Here is a 12,787-nt window from a genome sequence, read left to right as displayed (position 1 = left end):
ACTCTCACTACCTCTGTTTAAAGGCTTGGATTTTGGTTTAATGGGACATAAACAGACTAACATTAAGCCAAATCTTTATGGTAAGAATAATAAAAACACTAGAGTAGTCATCATGTCATCTACAGTGCATCCGGAAAGTATTCACAGCGCTTCACTTTTCCCACATTTTGTTATGTTACAGTCTTATTCCAAAATGGATTAAATTCATTATTTTCCTCAAAACTCTACAAACAATACCCCATAATGACAACGTGAAAGAAGTTTGTTTGAAATCTTTGGAAATTTATTAAAAATAAAAACCAAAAAAAGCACATGTACATAAGTATTCACAGCCTTTGCTCAATACTTTGTTGAAGCACCTTTGGCACCAATTACAGCCACAAGTCTTTTTGAGAATGATGCTACAAGCTTGGCACACCTAGTTTTGGGCAGTTTCTCCCATTCTTCTTTACAGGACGTCTCAAGCTCCATCAGGTTGCATGGGGAGCGTCGGTGCACAGACATTTTCAGATCTCTCCAGAGATGTTCAATCGGGTTCAAGTCTGGGCTCTGGCTGGGCCACGCAAGGACATTCACAGAGTTGTCCTGTAGCCACTCCTTTGTTATCTTGGCTATGTGCTTAGGGTCGTTGTCCTGTTGGAAGATGAACCTTCACCCCAGTCTGAGGTCCAGAGTGCTCTGGAGCAGGTTTTCATCAAGGATGTCTCTGTACATTGCTGCATTCATCTTTCCTTCGATCCTGACTAGTCTCCCAGTTCCTGCCGCTGAAATACATCCCCACAGCATGATGCTGCCACCACCATGCTTCACTGTAGGGATGGTATTGGCCAGGTGATGACTGGTGCCTGGTTTCCTCCAGACATGATGCTTGCCATTCAGGCCAAAGATTTCAATCTTTGTTTCATCAGATCAGAGAATTTTGTTCCTCATGGTCTGAGAATCCTTCAGGTGCCTTTTGGCAAACTCCAGATGGGCTGTCATGTGCCTTTTACTGAGGAGTGACTTAGTCTGGCCACTCTACCATACAGGCCTGATTGGTGGAGTTCTGCAGAGATGGCTGTTCTTCTGGAAGGTTCTCCTCTCTCCACAGAGACACGCTGGAGCTCTGTCAGAGTGACCATCGGGTTTTTGGTCACCTCCCTGACTAAGGCCCTTCTCCCCGATCGCTCAGTTTGGCCGGGCGATCAGCTCTAGGAAGGGTCCTGCTGGTTCCAAACTTCTTCCATTTACAGATGATGGAGGCCACTGTGCTCATTGGGACCTTCAATGCTGCAGAAATGTTTCTGTACCCTTCCCCAGATCTGTGCCTCGATACAATCCTGTCTCGGAGGTCTACAGACAATTCCTTGGACTTCATGACTTGGTTTGTGCTCTGACATGCAGTGTTAACTGTGGGACCTTATATAGACAGGTGTGTGCCTTTCCAAATCATGTCCAATCAACTGAATTTACCACAGGTGGACTCCAATCAAGTTGTAGAAAGATCTCAAGGATGATCAGTGGAAACAGGATGCACCTGAGCTCAATTTTGAGTGTCATGGCAAAGGCTGTGAATACTTATGTACATGTGCTTTTTTTGGTTTTTAGTTTTTAATAAATTTCCAAAGATTTCAAACAAACTTCTTTCACGTTGTCATTATGGATTATTGTTTGTAGAATTTTGAGGAAAATAATGAATTTAATCCATTTTGGAATAAGGCTGTAACAGAACAAAATGTGGGAAAAGTGAAGCGCTGTGAATACTTTCCGGATGCACTGTAAGCCAAAGCAACTCTCAAAACTGGTATCGTTCTAAAACCTTCAGCTATGTTAGATCTACGTAAAACCAAAATACAAATACCGTATTAGGTGTTATGAGTAGTTTCTCTTCAGTAGTCTCTTCTCTTAAGAACATGTATTTCACTTGCATTATTTATCAGGTATGTGCCCACTCCAGATGATATAGAGATGTACAAGTCCTATAAAGGAGATGCGAGCGAGCTGCACATGGTTGATCAATACATGATGGAGGTAAGCCTGCTGAAATAATACTCTATCTATCTATCTTTCTTTCTGTCTGTCTGTTTGTCTACCTACCTACCTGTCTGTCCAACAAACTATCCATCCAATATAATCAAATACAAATACATTATTCGGAAGAATTTTCTATTATATTAGTATTATATTATTATAAATTTGTTTTTAGAAAACTTCACAGGGCATCTGGATGAGACTAGAGGTGTGCATCGGGACTAATTCCCGTAGGACTCAACAAAAAAGGAAAATGTGAAATACTTTCATGTGGGCTTGAGTGAGCTCTTATTTACAAAGCTTGCGGGACAAACAAAGACTACGTTGAGGGATGCATTTACAGCATTTATTTATGACATGCTGACAGTGCTGGCATTTCTACCTCTGAGCATTTGTTTTCCAGTATTTCCAGGGGCATAGTAATAGGGTTCATATTTAAAGAGGTCCTGACATGTTTTTCTTTTTTCTTTTTTTATCTTCCCTGAGCTGTAATTATAATATTAATACAGTTTTCTGCACAAAAAAACATACGGAATTTAGTAATTTATGACCTTTTTCCACCCTGTCTCTGACCCTCTGGCTGAACCAATCGGTTTTTGTGTCCTTTACCTTTAAGACTTCAATGTAACCACCCTCTGCTATGATTGGCTAACATCTTTGCATATGAACTAATTAACGCTCCCTGCAATAACATGTGCAGAAATGTTTTCAGCGACTGAGCGCCAGTGGGCAGGGCCAACGTTGCGATGATGTAAACGTCAGTGTCAACGTCTTGCTGTAGGGCCAGTCATAATCGAATGCATTGGCCCGTGTGACGTCACAGATCCACTCACATCCAAACGATGTTTTTGAAGCTTGGATAAATAAATGCTCCTTTTTTTGCTGAGGAGGACGTGTTAAGCTATGAAACTTGCAGGATGTTTTAATGGTACAATGACCTCTTATAGTATGTCAAAAGATTAAGGAAAATATGATTTCTCATGTCATCACCCCTTTAATACAAAACAAAAGACGTTCTGTTTTAGGCCACACCCACTTCGAGTTTAAATCAGAATACAAATACAAATACTTGGAGCCCTCAACTGATGAAGACAGAGATACTGTGTGTGTGTGTGTGTGTGTGTGTCTGTGTGTGTGTTACACACCTATATATTTAACTGTCTAAGTATGCATCTCTCTCTTTCTCTCTCTCTCTCTCTCTCTCTCTCTCTCTCTCTCTCACACACACACACACACACACACACACACACACACACACACACACACAGGGCCGCAGCTGGGGTTGCTTTAGGCGATATCCAATTTTAGGTGATATCCAGCACCTTGCCTCTACACCTCCTACTTTGTTTTTGAAGAAAACAGTTACACCTCTCCCACTCAGGCGACTGTACCCATGTGTGCCACTTGTTCACATGCTTTGCTATTTACTATAAAGGGCTCGGAACTCATATTTTATTTACGTATCAGTGTATCGAGTATTTCCACCATTCCATCAGCAGCTGTGCTTTTTTATGCCAGTGTTTGTGAGAGAGTGAGAGAGAGAAAGTAAATGAAAGACATAGATATTTCATCACTGGGTGTTATTTCCTCCACAGTTGTGTAACATCCCTTACCTGAGCACTCGACTGGACCTTCTGCTGACTCTCAGAGAACTGCCCATCAGCATTGAAGACCTGACACCGGTCAGTGTGTGCTCCCTCTTGTGTTTGTTTTTCTCCTGTCTTGGTTCTTTCCTCCATCTCGAGCTACAACTGGTTCAACTATCAGCATGGCACACACTTTGATTTACACTGCGTTTCTTTTAGATTGTGGTACTTTAGTGGAGAAAAGCTCCACAGATGCAATCATCATACTAAACTATGGGGAAGTGGGGGGAAGGAAAATGTATGCCTGTGCATGAATATCAATAAATGTGTGTGTGTGTGTGTGTGCGTGTGTGCGTGCGTGCATTTGTTTTGCAGTTAGTAGTGCATTGAATAAATGATTATGATTGACAGCAAACTCATAACTAGAAATTGGAAAGTTTGAAGAGGATTTCACTTTTCGAAATACTAGCAAAAATGTGATCTGAAAAAAATAAAAAAATAAAAAAGAGAAGCATTTCCAACGATAGAGAATAAAAAGCTCACTAATGCGAAAGGTAAGTCTGGCAGACAGCAGGTTCTCAAAGAAATAAATGAAAAGGACTTGTGGGTAAAAAAAAAAAAAAAGTAATGCATTAATATATAGTGGCTTTACTTTGAAACAATCTGCACTAAGAGCATGGCGAGGGGTTTTTCTAATAGCCAATCTCTTCAGGGTCCTACAGATCTTATATTACGGGCTGAAAGCTAAGGTGGGGCCAACGAAGGAATGGCACCAGAAGTAGTCAGATAGCCTTCTCTGATTGAACAGAGACAAAAAGAAAATTTCAACCCGCAATTCTGCTTCCATTTCCCAGGTATGTTCTAAGTTAGCCTTTGTTTGAGTCTTTTTGTGTTTGTCAGCCTTTTCTTTTCTTTTTTCCCCCCCTCTGCTTTCTCATTAGATGCACTCTCTGCACCAAAACACTCTTCATTGGATGAAAGTGCAATGCTCTGGAAAAGCAATGGGTTGGAGTTGAGTTTTCAGGATCCACTATACGTTAACAGGTCATGAATCCTTGCAGACAGTTGTCAAAACCCATGTGTGTGTTTTTATAGAGGGTTTGTCTGAGATTATGGGATACAGCAACGGAAATGCACTTGACTCAGCATTCGTGTAGGATCGAGGTCATATGTTATATCCACGGGGATTCACAGTTATTAAAGTACCTGTGCTTTTATCTCTTGCGTCTTCATTGCGTGACCTGTTGAGCTCAGAACAGGATGGTTGACGGTGATTATTGGATCCGTTCGCGCTTGGACGAATTTGTGCGACTGGTGTTCATATAGGTTTGTCTAGGGTTTACAAGTTAGTATGTGTAATTGATATAGTCATTAATCATTCGAATCCGGTTCTTGAGGCTATTTAGGATATCAGTATGAGGGTGTGACTGAGAGTGGGCCTCATTTATCAAACTGGATATGAACGAACTGAATCGTAAATCGCTCGCGGTGGCATTTATACAAGAAATGTGATGAAAATCATGAAAATCCAGTTAGTCTGGAAAAATGTTTAAATGCTACAGTTGTGCTCATAAATGTACAGAATCTGCGATATGTCAATACATTTAATAATAGAATAAAATAAGAGGGATCATTAAAATTGCATGATGCTCCAGAAGGCAACACACTACATTAAGAGTTAGGGGGGTGTAAACTTTTGAACAGGATGATTGGTGTAATTTGTTATGATGTTGTTTAAAGATCTTTTTTTTTTTTTTTTTTTTTAGTACTGCCCTTCAGAAGCTACATAAGATATTTACATGTTTTCCAGAAGATGAAATAGTAACAATTTTCACCGATCATCCTGTTCAAAAGTTTACACCCCCCTGCTTATTAATGTATCGCTTGCGTTCTTGAGCATCAGTGAACGTTTGCACCTTATGTAATAGTCGTGTACGAGTCCGTTAGTCGTCCTCAGTGTGAAAAGACGGATCTCGACATCATATAGTCGCTGTTGGAAAGGGCTCAAATATGCAGAAGATGCTGGAAAAGTAAAGTAAAAGCAAAGAATGTGCAGGACCTGAGGATTTTTCTTAAGAACAGTGGGCAGTTTAACTGCTCAGGACAACTATCACGAAACGTAAACACAGTCGTTGATCGTCCAGGAAACGACACACAGTATTAAGAATCGAGCGTGTGTAAACTTTTGAACTGGTTCATGTGTGTAAATTCAGTTATTATTGTGTCTTGTGGACTATATGTATACATCTGCTATGTGAATAGTCTATTCAGGGCAGTACTGAATAAAAAACAAAAATGCAATTGTAATTCAGATTCTGCAAGGGGTGTGTAAATTTATGAGCACTACTGTATGTTTCGCTTCTGAGTTTGTTCGAATTTACTTATAAGGAGACTCACTTAATGTAAGCCTCAACGGATTGGCTGCGAATCATCTAATTAGTGATGAGTTACTGCAGTTTTATATACAGATTAAATTACACATTCACTTCAATTCTCAAAACTCAGCCATTTCATACGAATGAGTTGAAAAGAAGCAAGCAATTCAATCAGGACAAAAGTAACAGTGTCCTATAAAAGTAGTAGAATTTAGAATTTTCTAGATTTATGCATAAATGTGACCTGAAACACCATCAGGTTTTCACCTAAAAGTAGATAAAGAGAACCAAATGAAACAACCGAGACAAAAATATTATACTTGGTCGTTTATTTATTGAGGGAAATGATCCGATATTACAGCTCTGTGAGTGGCAAAAGAATTTGAACCTCTAGGATTAGCAGTTCGTTTGAAGGTGAAGCTAGAGTCAGGTGATTTCAATCAATGGGATGATAATCAGGTGTGAGTGAGCATCTTGTTTTATTTAAAGAACAGGGATCTATCAGAGTCTGATCTTCACAACACGTTTCTGGAAGCATCTCAGAAACCATCTCAGAAAAAGAGTTGTTGATGCTCATCAGGCTGGAAAAGTTTACAAAACCATCTCTAAAGAGTTTGGACTCCACCGATCCACAGTCAGACAGATTGTGTACAAATGGAGGAAATGCAAGACCATTGTTACCCTCCTCAGGAGTGGAGACCAGCAAAGATCACTCCAAGAGCAAGATAGTTAATAGTATGTGAGGACAAAAAGGAACCCAGGGTAACTTCTAAGTAATTAAAAGCCTCGCACTTTTAGGCACCCACCATCAGGAGAACACTGAACAACAATAGTGTGCTTGGCAGGATTGCAAGGAGAAAGCCACTGCTCTACAAAAAGAACATTGCCGCCCCTTTGCAGTTTGCTAAAGATCATATGGCCAAGCCAGAAGGTTATTGGAAATATAACTTTTTGGCTTGAATGAGAAGCATTATGTTTGGAGAAAAGAAAAACACTGCATTCCAGCATAAAAATCATATCCCATCTGTGAAACATGTTGGTGGTAGTATCGTGGTTCGGGACGATTTTGCTGCATCTGGATCTGGACAGCTTGCCATCATCGATGAAATAGCAATCAAGGAAAACACGGCACTCGAATGAGTTGCAAGACTTTGTGTTGAACAACTGAAAAGCATACAGCACAGGTGTGCTACAATCCAGGAAGTAGACAGGAAACAGGAAATCAGTAACTGTCTAGAATTCCAGTGTCATTGACTACTTTTGGCAGGGAGGTGGTACTGTCCTGGGCAGATGTGAGTCATCACGTGTCGTTAAATCAGCTGTACACCGAACATGCTTGGTAATTAACGCGTGATGGGCATTTATCAACACAGCATAACCGAACGTTTTGTAAATCAGGTAGGACTTTTCGATTTGGTTTGGCCTATGAACACTTTACAGAATAATTCTAAATATTTAAGAGTTCTCAGTTGTTCTCAGTTTCAAATGGCTCACAATACAGATCAACATACAGCTTGCTGCATAATTTTTCACCAAGGCGTGTGGAATTTGCAATGTTAAAGACAGGTTCAGTAGTCGTAGGTGGAACACAATCTGGTCCCCTGCAAAAGATCTATGCTGTAAACAAGATCGAGCCAAAGCTATTTTCACCGCTGACTCTAAATCCGTAAGGATCGTCTGACACGGTAGACATTTTAAGCCTGCAACATTAAGTCGGATTTGCCTGCCATCTGACAGACGGGGTGTTAGGCTGGGAAACAGGGCCAGCTCAGCTAGGGGAACAGCGAGAGCTCTCCAGGTGTGACCTGCTGCATCGCAGTCGCAGTGGCAGCACCAGTGGCAGGTCCAGCTGGGTTTGGTAACCCAGAGTCCCACTATTCATAACCCACAAGTTCCATTTACAACTTAGCGCTTATACATCACAGCTACTTTGTTTCATAGCAATATAATTGTAGTGTCTTTAAATTTCTCAGTGTACATTCAGTACAGTTATTAGTGATATGAACTGCGTTTAGGAAAACAGACACGCAGATCTTTGTAGAAGCTGGTGTATGTGCTCAGGTGCGAGTAAAAAACAAGATGCTGCGAAGCAGGGATTAAGATGACCTTTTTCATCTTCATATTTACCAGTCAAGGCCAGTCATTCTTAACATGTTCTCCTCAGGTTAAATGACTTTAACATAATCTGTGTCATGTAATTGTACATTACAATGGGAAATAAATGTTTGGTTTCAGTAGATAAATTGCACCAAGCACATATGGTTTCAGTTTAGATGGAATATGTGGAAGTAAGCTAAAGTGGAGAAAATGGAGAGGAAGTACAAATATGAAATTCGACGGAGAGGCTTATCACAGGGCAGTGGTATTTGGACAAATTATTGTGCAATAATTTATAATAAAAGAGCGTGATAAATGTGTATTACAGTGCACATTATATAAGAACTGAATACAATTACAAAAGCATGAGGATAGGCAAAAAAAAAAATAAATAAATAAAAAATCACCAATGTCAGCAAAAAACTAATTTAGACAATTAGGACAGTTAACCTTAGGCTTTATTTATTTATTTATGTTTGAATTTTCTTATCTCATTTATTGATATTTTAGATGGCTGCAGTTTAAGAGTTGGACATAATGGCATCCAGTAAATCGTCTGAGACCAAAATAGATGGTTATTTCTATCAAGAAGGTAAACGTTGTCAGAGATGAGTGCAGAAGACAGCCTTGTGTTTTATAAAATGCTATAAGGATGTGTCCAAAACAGCATACAAACATGCCACGTCATATAGTGGCATTTCTTACATTTGGTATCGTGCTGTATTCATGCTGTGTATTTGGATATACGACTAACTGTGTAGTAGTGCTGGGACAGAATGTGCCTTATGTAGCATCAGCAGCGCACGCTTCCAGGTTGTGACGTTGTGTACGTTAACATGTGTGTTTTGTTTTCATTCATGTCCTGTCTCCTCTCCTGTCTCGTCATTGGTTGTATCCTTCATGTGTCATGTCTGTCTCACCTGTCCCCGTTCTCCCCTTGATTAGTTTGTATATTTAAACCCCACGCAGTATTGTTTAAAGTGCACCTATTATGGTTTTTCAGACATTACCTTTCATGTAGTGTGTTATAGAGCTGTCTGTGAATGTAAAAACATCAGCAAAGTTTCAAAAATCAAAGCGCATGACAAACAGGGTCATTGACTCCTAAAAGAAGGAACCGATTCTGAACAGCTGAAACGAGTCGTTAGTGATTCCAGACTTTACTTCCTGTACTAACCTACGTAGGTTTGCAACAAAAAACCCCGCCGCCGGTCTTCATCTGAAAGTCGTTACGGTAGTGGGCGTTTCCTTTTCCCGACAGACGCTGACAACGGTAGACCAATCACAACAGACTGGGATGTCTGACCAATCAGAGCAGAGTATGCTCTCTGAAAGGAGGAGTTTAGGACGAATCCTTTAGAACGGATCATTTAACGAATCATTTGTAACACTGAGGGAAAAGCAGGTAATGCTGCAGTTTAAATTATGAGCATGTTAAAGTGTCTTTTGACCTCGGATGCATGTAAATCTATTGTATTTAATACTTTTAAAAATTTGGGCACGTTTCCAAACCATAATAGGTGCTCTTTAAGTGTTTCGCCACCTGAGCATCACAGAGCCTTTTGTTTCCATGTTTTTGTTGCCTCTTTTCTTGATCTCGTTCGGTTTCTTGGTTTATGCTTTTGAATTCCATTGTTATCGATGTTTGTACATCACCTGACCCTTGCCTGTTTTGTAGATTATGTTTTTGATCATGATTTGGATTTGTCTGCCTGCCTCTCAATAACAGCATTTTACTGCACTTGCATCCGTCTGCACGGCCATTACGTGACAGTACCATGCACTTCAATGTACATACAGTAGTAATGTGTTCCAAGTATCGTGTATGGAATAGGACGTGCTACTATGGAAAAAATAATCAACGATTGGGTGCTGTGATGCCTCTCCATGCAAAATGGAGTTACTTTTATTTTTTTTTCTATAACAGCATATCCCTCTGATTACTCACATTACTCACATGTATTACTTAAATACAACAGCAATTTGCCAACATTTACCATTTTTTTATTTGTTTGTTTGCTGTCTGCCCGTCCGAGATTCTCCTTAGTGCGATATATCAAGAACGAGTGGTTGAATGTTTGTAGGATTTATGTGGCTGTATCACTGTAATCACCCGATGAACAGATTCGATTTTAGAATTGATCCAGATAGGGTCAAGGTCACAGCAAGGTCAAATGTTTGAAATTGTGTTTTTTGTCTTCAATAGCATCTTCCTGTTTGTCATACGGACATGTTTGTTAAACGTTCATGCTCAGGAATTCAAGGCCCTTTTTCTATTTTTGTCATCGGGCCTCCATCTGTTTCTCTTCAATAGCTTTGTTCCTGTTTGAAGAATTTTTTAGAGAGTATTGCAGGCATACAAATCAATAATAAGAAGGACTAGACTTGTTGGTGGCGGAGGCATCCTCAACAACACCCGTGGCATCGAGTTCTACTTGTTTATTAATTAAAAAATGATTCAACATACTTTTTTTTAAATCTGTTTTCATGTATCTGTTATGTTTAATGTTGTAGAACGCTTGCGAAGTTAGTTCCTGTTATCTGTCGTTACCCAGATGAGGACGGGTTCCCTTCTGAGTCTGGTTCCTCTCGAGGTTTCTTCCTCTTAACTCCCTCTTAGGGAGTATTTCCTCACCACCGGCTCACTCAATTGGGATAAATTCACACTTTTAATATCTGTATACCATGTTTATATGTTTCTGTAAAGCTGCTTTGAGACAATGTCTATTGTAAAAAGTGCTATACGAATAAAATTGAATCGAATTGAACTGAATCATTTATATTCCAGCAGCTACAAAAGTCTTTTTTCTCTCTTCAAGTCAATAAGACAAACTCAGCTTGTCATGTTATTCAGAAAAAGCTAAACGCATCCTGAAGACTTTCCCAGTGGCGGAAAACTTAGACTCTTCAATAAATTATAAATAAACGACACTGGAGACTCTTCAATGAATTATAAATAAACGTCTCCTTAAAATGAACAGTTGTATGTTTTTCTTTGTTAAATGATGACACAAAAATGGTATCCATTTATTAATATGTAGAGCATCAGGTTCCCTCTTTCCGAGATCTGTCTTTGACTGATATGCTAGGATATTGTTTGGTTGTTAAAAATATCATTTTCTGTGATTAAATTGTGCACCTTTAGGTTAATCGAGATCAAACAATGTGTACATATCTAATACCACTCCAGAGGGCACACCGCCAACAGACTTTATGCTTTGATGCTTGGTCTGCAGTCACATATTTTCCCTTTCCTCTGCTCTACCTAGCATCAAGGAGAACAGCCGCAAACGACGTGCTGAGAACCACCAACGCGAACAGCATCACCAATTAATGCCCATCGGCTCTGAGCGGCAAATCTAGAGCAGCTGAACCTCTTTGCACCAGTGAAATTGCAGGAGGGTGATCCTCGGAAGGAAAATCAGCTTGTTAGCTGTGGAATTAATATGAATGTTAAACAGGCTTGCTAAATTAATGCAGTGTATCTCATTTTCACTAATTAATTAGAGGTAATGGATAGATATTGCAGGTCTGGTTTGAGGCTGAGGTCCCTATGTGCAATTTTTGTAATAAGAATTGGCTTCCATTGTCACTGGAAAAAAAAAAAAAAAACTATAAAAAGTTTTAGATAAAGGATTTTTTTTCTTCTTTCCTCAAATAGCAACTGGATTCTGACCTTTTACATTTTCTAAATTATTTTAATTAATATCCCATGACCAGAGCTTGAGGTCTTAATTGCTTCACATGTTGGCATAATGTTCCCTGGCATCCTCTTTATTATGAAAGATGACCGATCGTTCATGAACTGCAGGGTGTGGTGTGATGTTTGAGGGCCCTCATTACCAGCAGTGTTCATGAGAAATCATGGCCGCCTTTCGCACTGAGGAAGATGACATGCTGTGGCTTCTCTCTGTTTCTCCCGCAGCTGATTACCCAGAAGATTGTCATGTGTCGTCAACTGTGGGGCTGCGAATCGTTCGTGTCCGTGCTCGAGTACCTGCTGACCATCGGCAATTACCTCAACCAGCATGCAGGCAAAGAAAAGGCCAAGGGATTCCGTCTCTCATCCTTAACGAAGGTATGACCTATGGATAACCTAAAAAGGTGCAAAGGCTAATAAGACTTCTCATTGGAATATAAACCTGCTATTTCTGTCCAGATCCCTCACCTCTGCCTCTTGGGTTTTTTTTTTTTTTTTTTTAAATTTTATCTCTCTCCCCCTCTCACTCTTATCCTGTATTATCTCTCTGTTGTTCTGTCACCCTCTCTGGTGGTTTTTCCACCCAGCTCTTTTTATGCAAATTGGACCAGCACACCAGCTTCAAAAAAAAAAAAAAAGTATAACTAGCACATCAAATTAACCAATCTATGGTGGCTTACAATTTCACAAACTATTTAGTTTGCCTTGTCTGTCCTTGTCGCATATGGTTGTATTCAACAGCCATGTTTTTATTGATATAATATGCATAAGTTGATCCCTTTTGAGAAAATCCCTGTAATTCACACAATTTTCCTGAGTTTTATGGAAATGTGCTGCTGCAGAACATTTGGAAGAATAATGCCTCTTTCAAACGATCTTCTTTCTCTTTACTTTGCCTCTCAATTTCCATTTCTCCTCTGTCCGTCCTCCCTCTCCCCGATGTGCCCCGTGAGTCGCTTGTCCCCAACTCTATCTCCAAAAGCACACGTTTCCTACCCTTTCTCTCATCTCATCTCCGC

At 39.9% G+C, this 12,787-nt stretch overlaps 1 protein-coding gene across 3 annotated transcripts in view; it reads left to right on the top strand.

The window, feature by feature from the left end:
• The window catches only part of LOC128619177 (uncharacterized), a 50,801-nt gene that overhangs the window by 31,473 nt on the left and 6,541 nt on the right, over nucleotides 1-12,787 (top strand). For all 3 annotated transcript variants that reach the window (XM_053643163.1, XM_053643162.1, XM_053643164.1), the window contains 3 exons: nucleotides 1,920-2,010; nucleotides 3,606-3,692; nucleotides 11,994-12,146. In XM_053643163.1, coding sequence (XP_053499138.1) covers nucleotides 1,920-2,010; nucleotides 3,606-3,692; nucleotides 11,994-12,146 — 331 coding nt within the window. The remainder of the gene's footprint in view (nucleotides 1-1,919; nucleotides 2,011-3,605; nucleotides 3,693-11,993; nucleotides 12,147-12,787) is intronic.

Source organism: Ictalurus furcatus, chromosome 15, assembly GCF_023375685.1.
Source record: "Ictalurus furcatus strain D&B chromosome 15, Billie_1.0, whole genome shotgun sequence".
Lineage (NCBI taxonomy): Eukaryota > Metazoa > Chordata > Actinopteri > Siluriformes > Ictaluridae > Ictalurus > Ictalurus furcatus.
The sequence above is the reverse complement of the archived record's forward strand: the minus strand, read 5'-3'. Positions and strand labels throughout refer to the sequence as shown.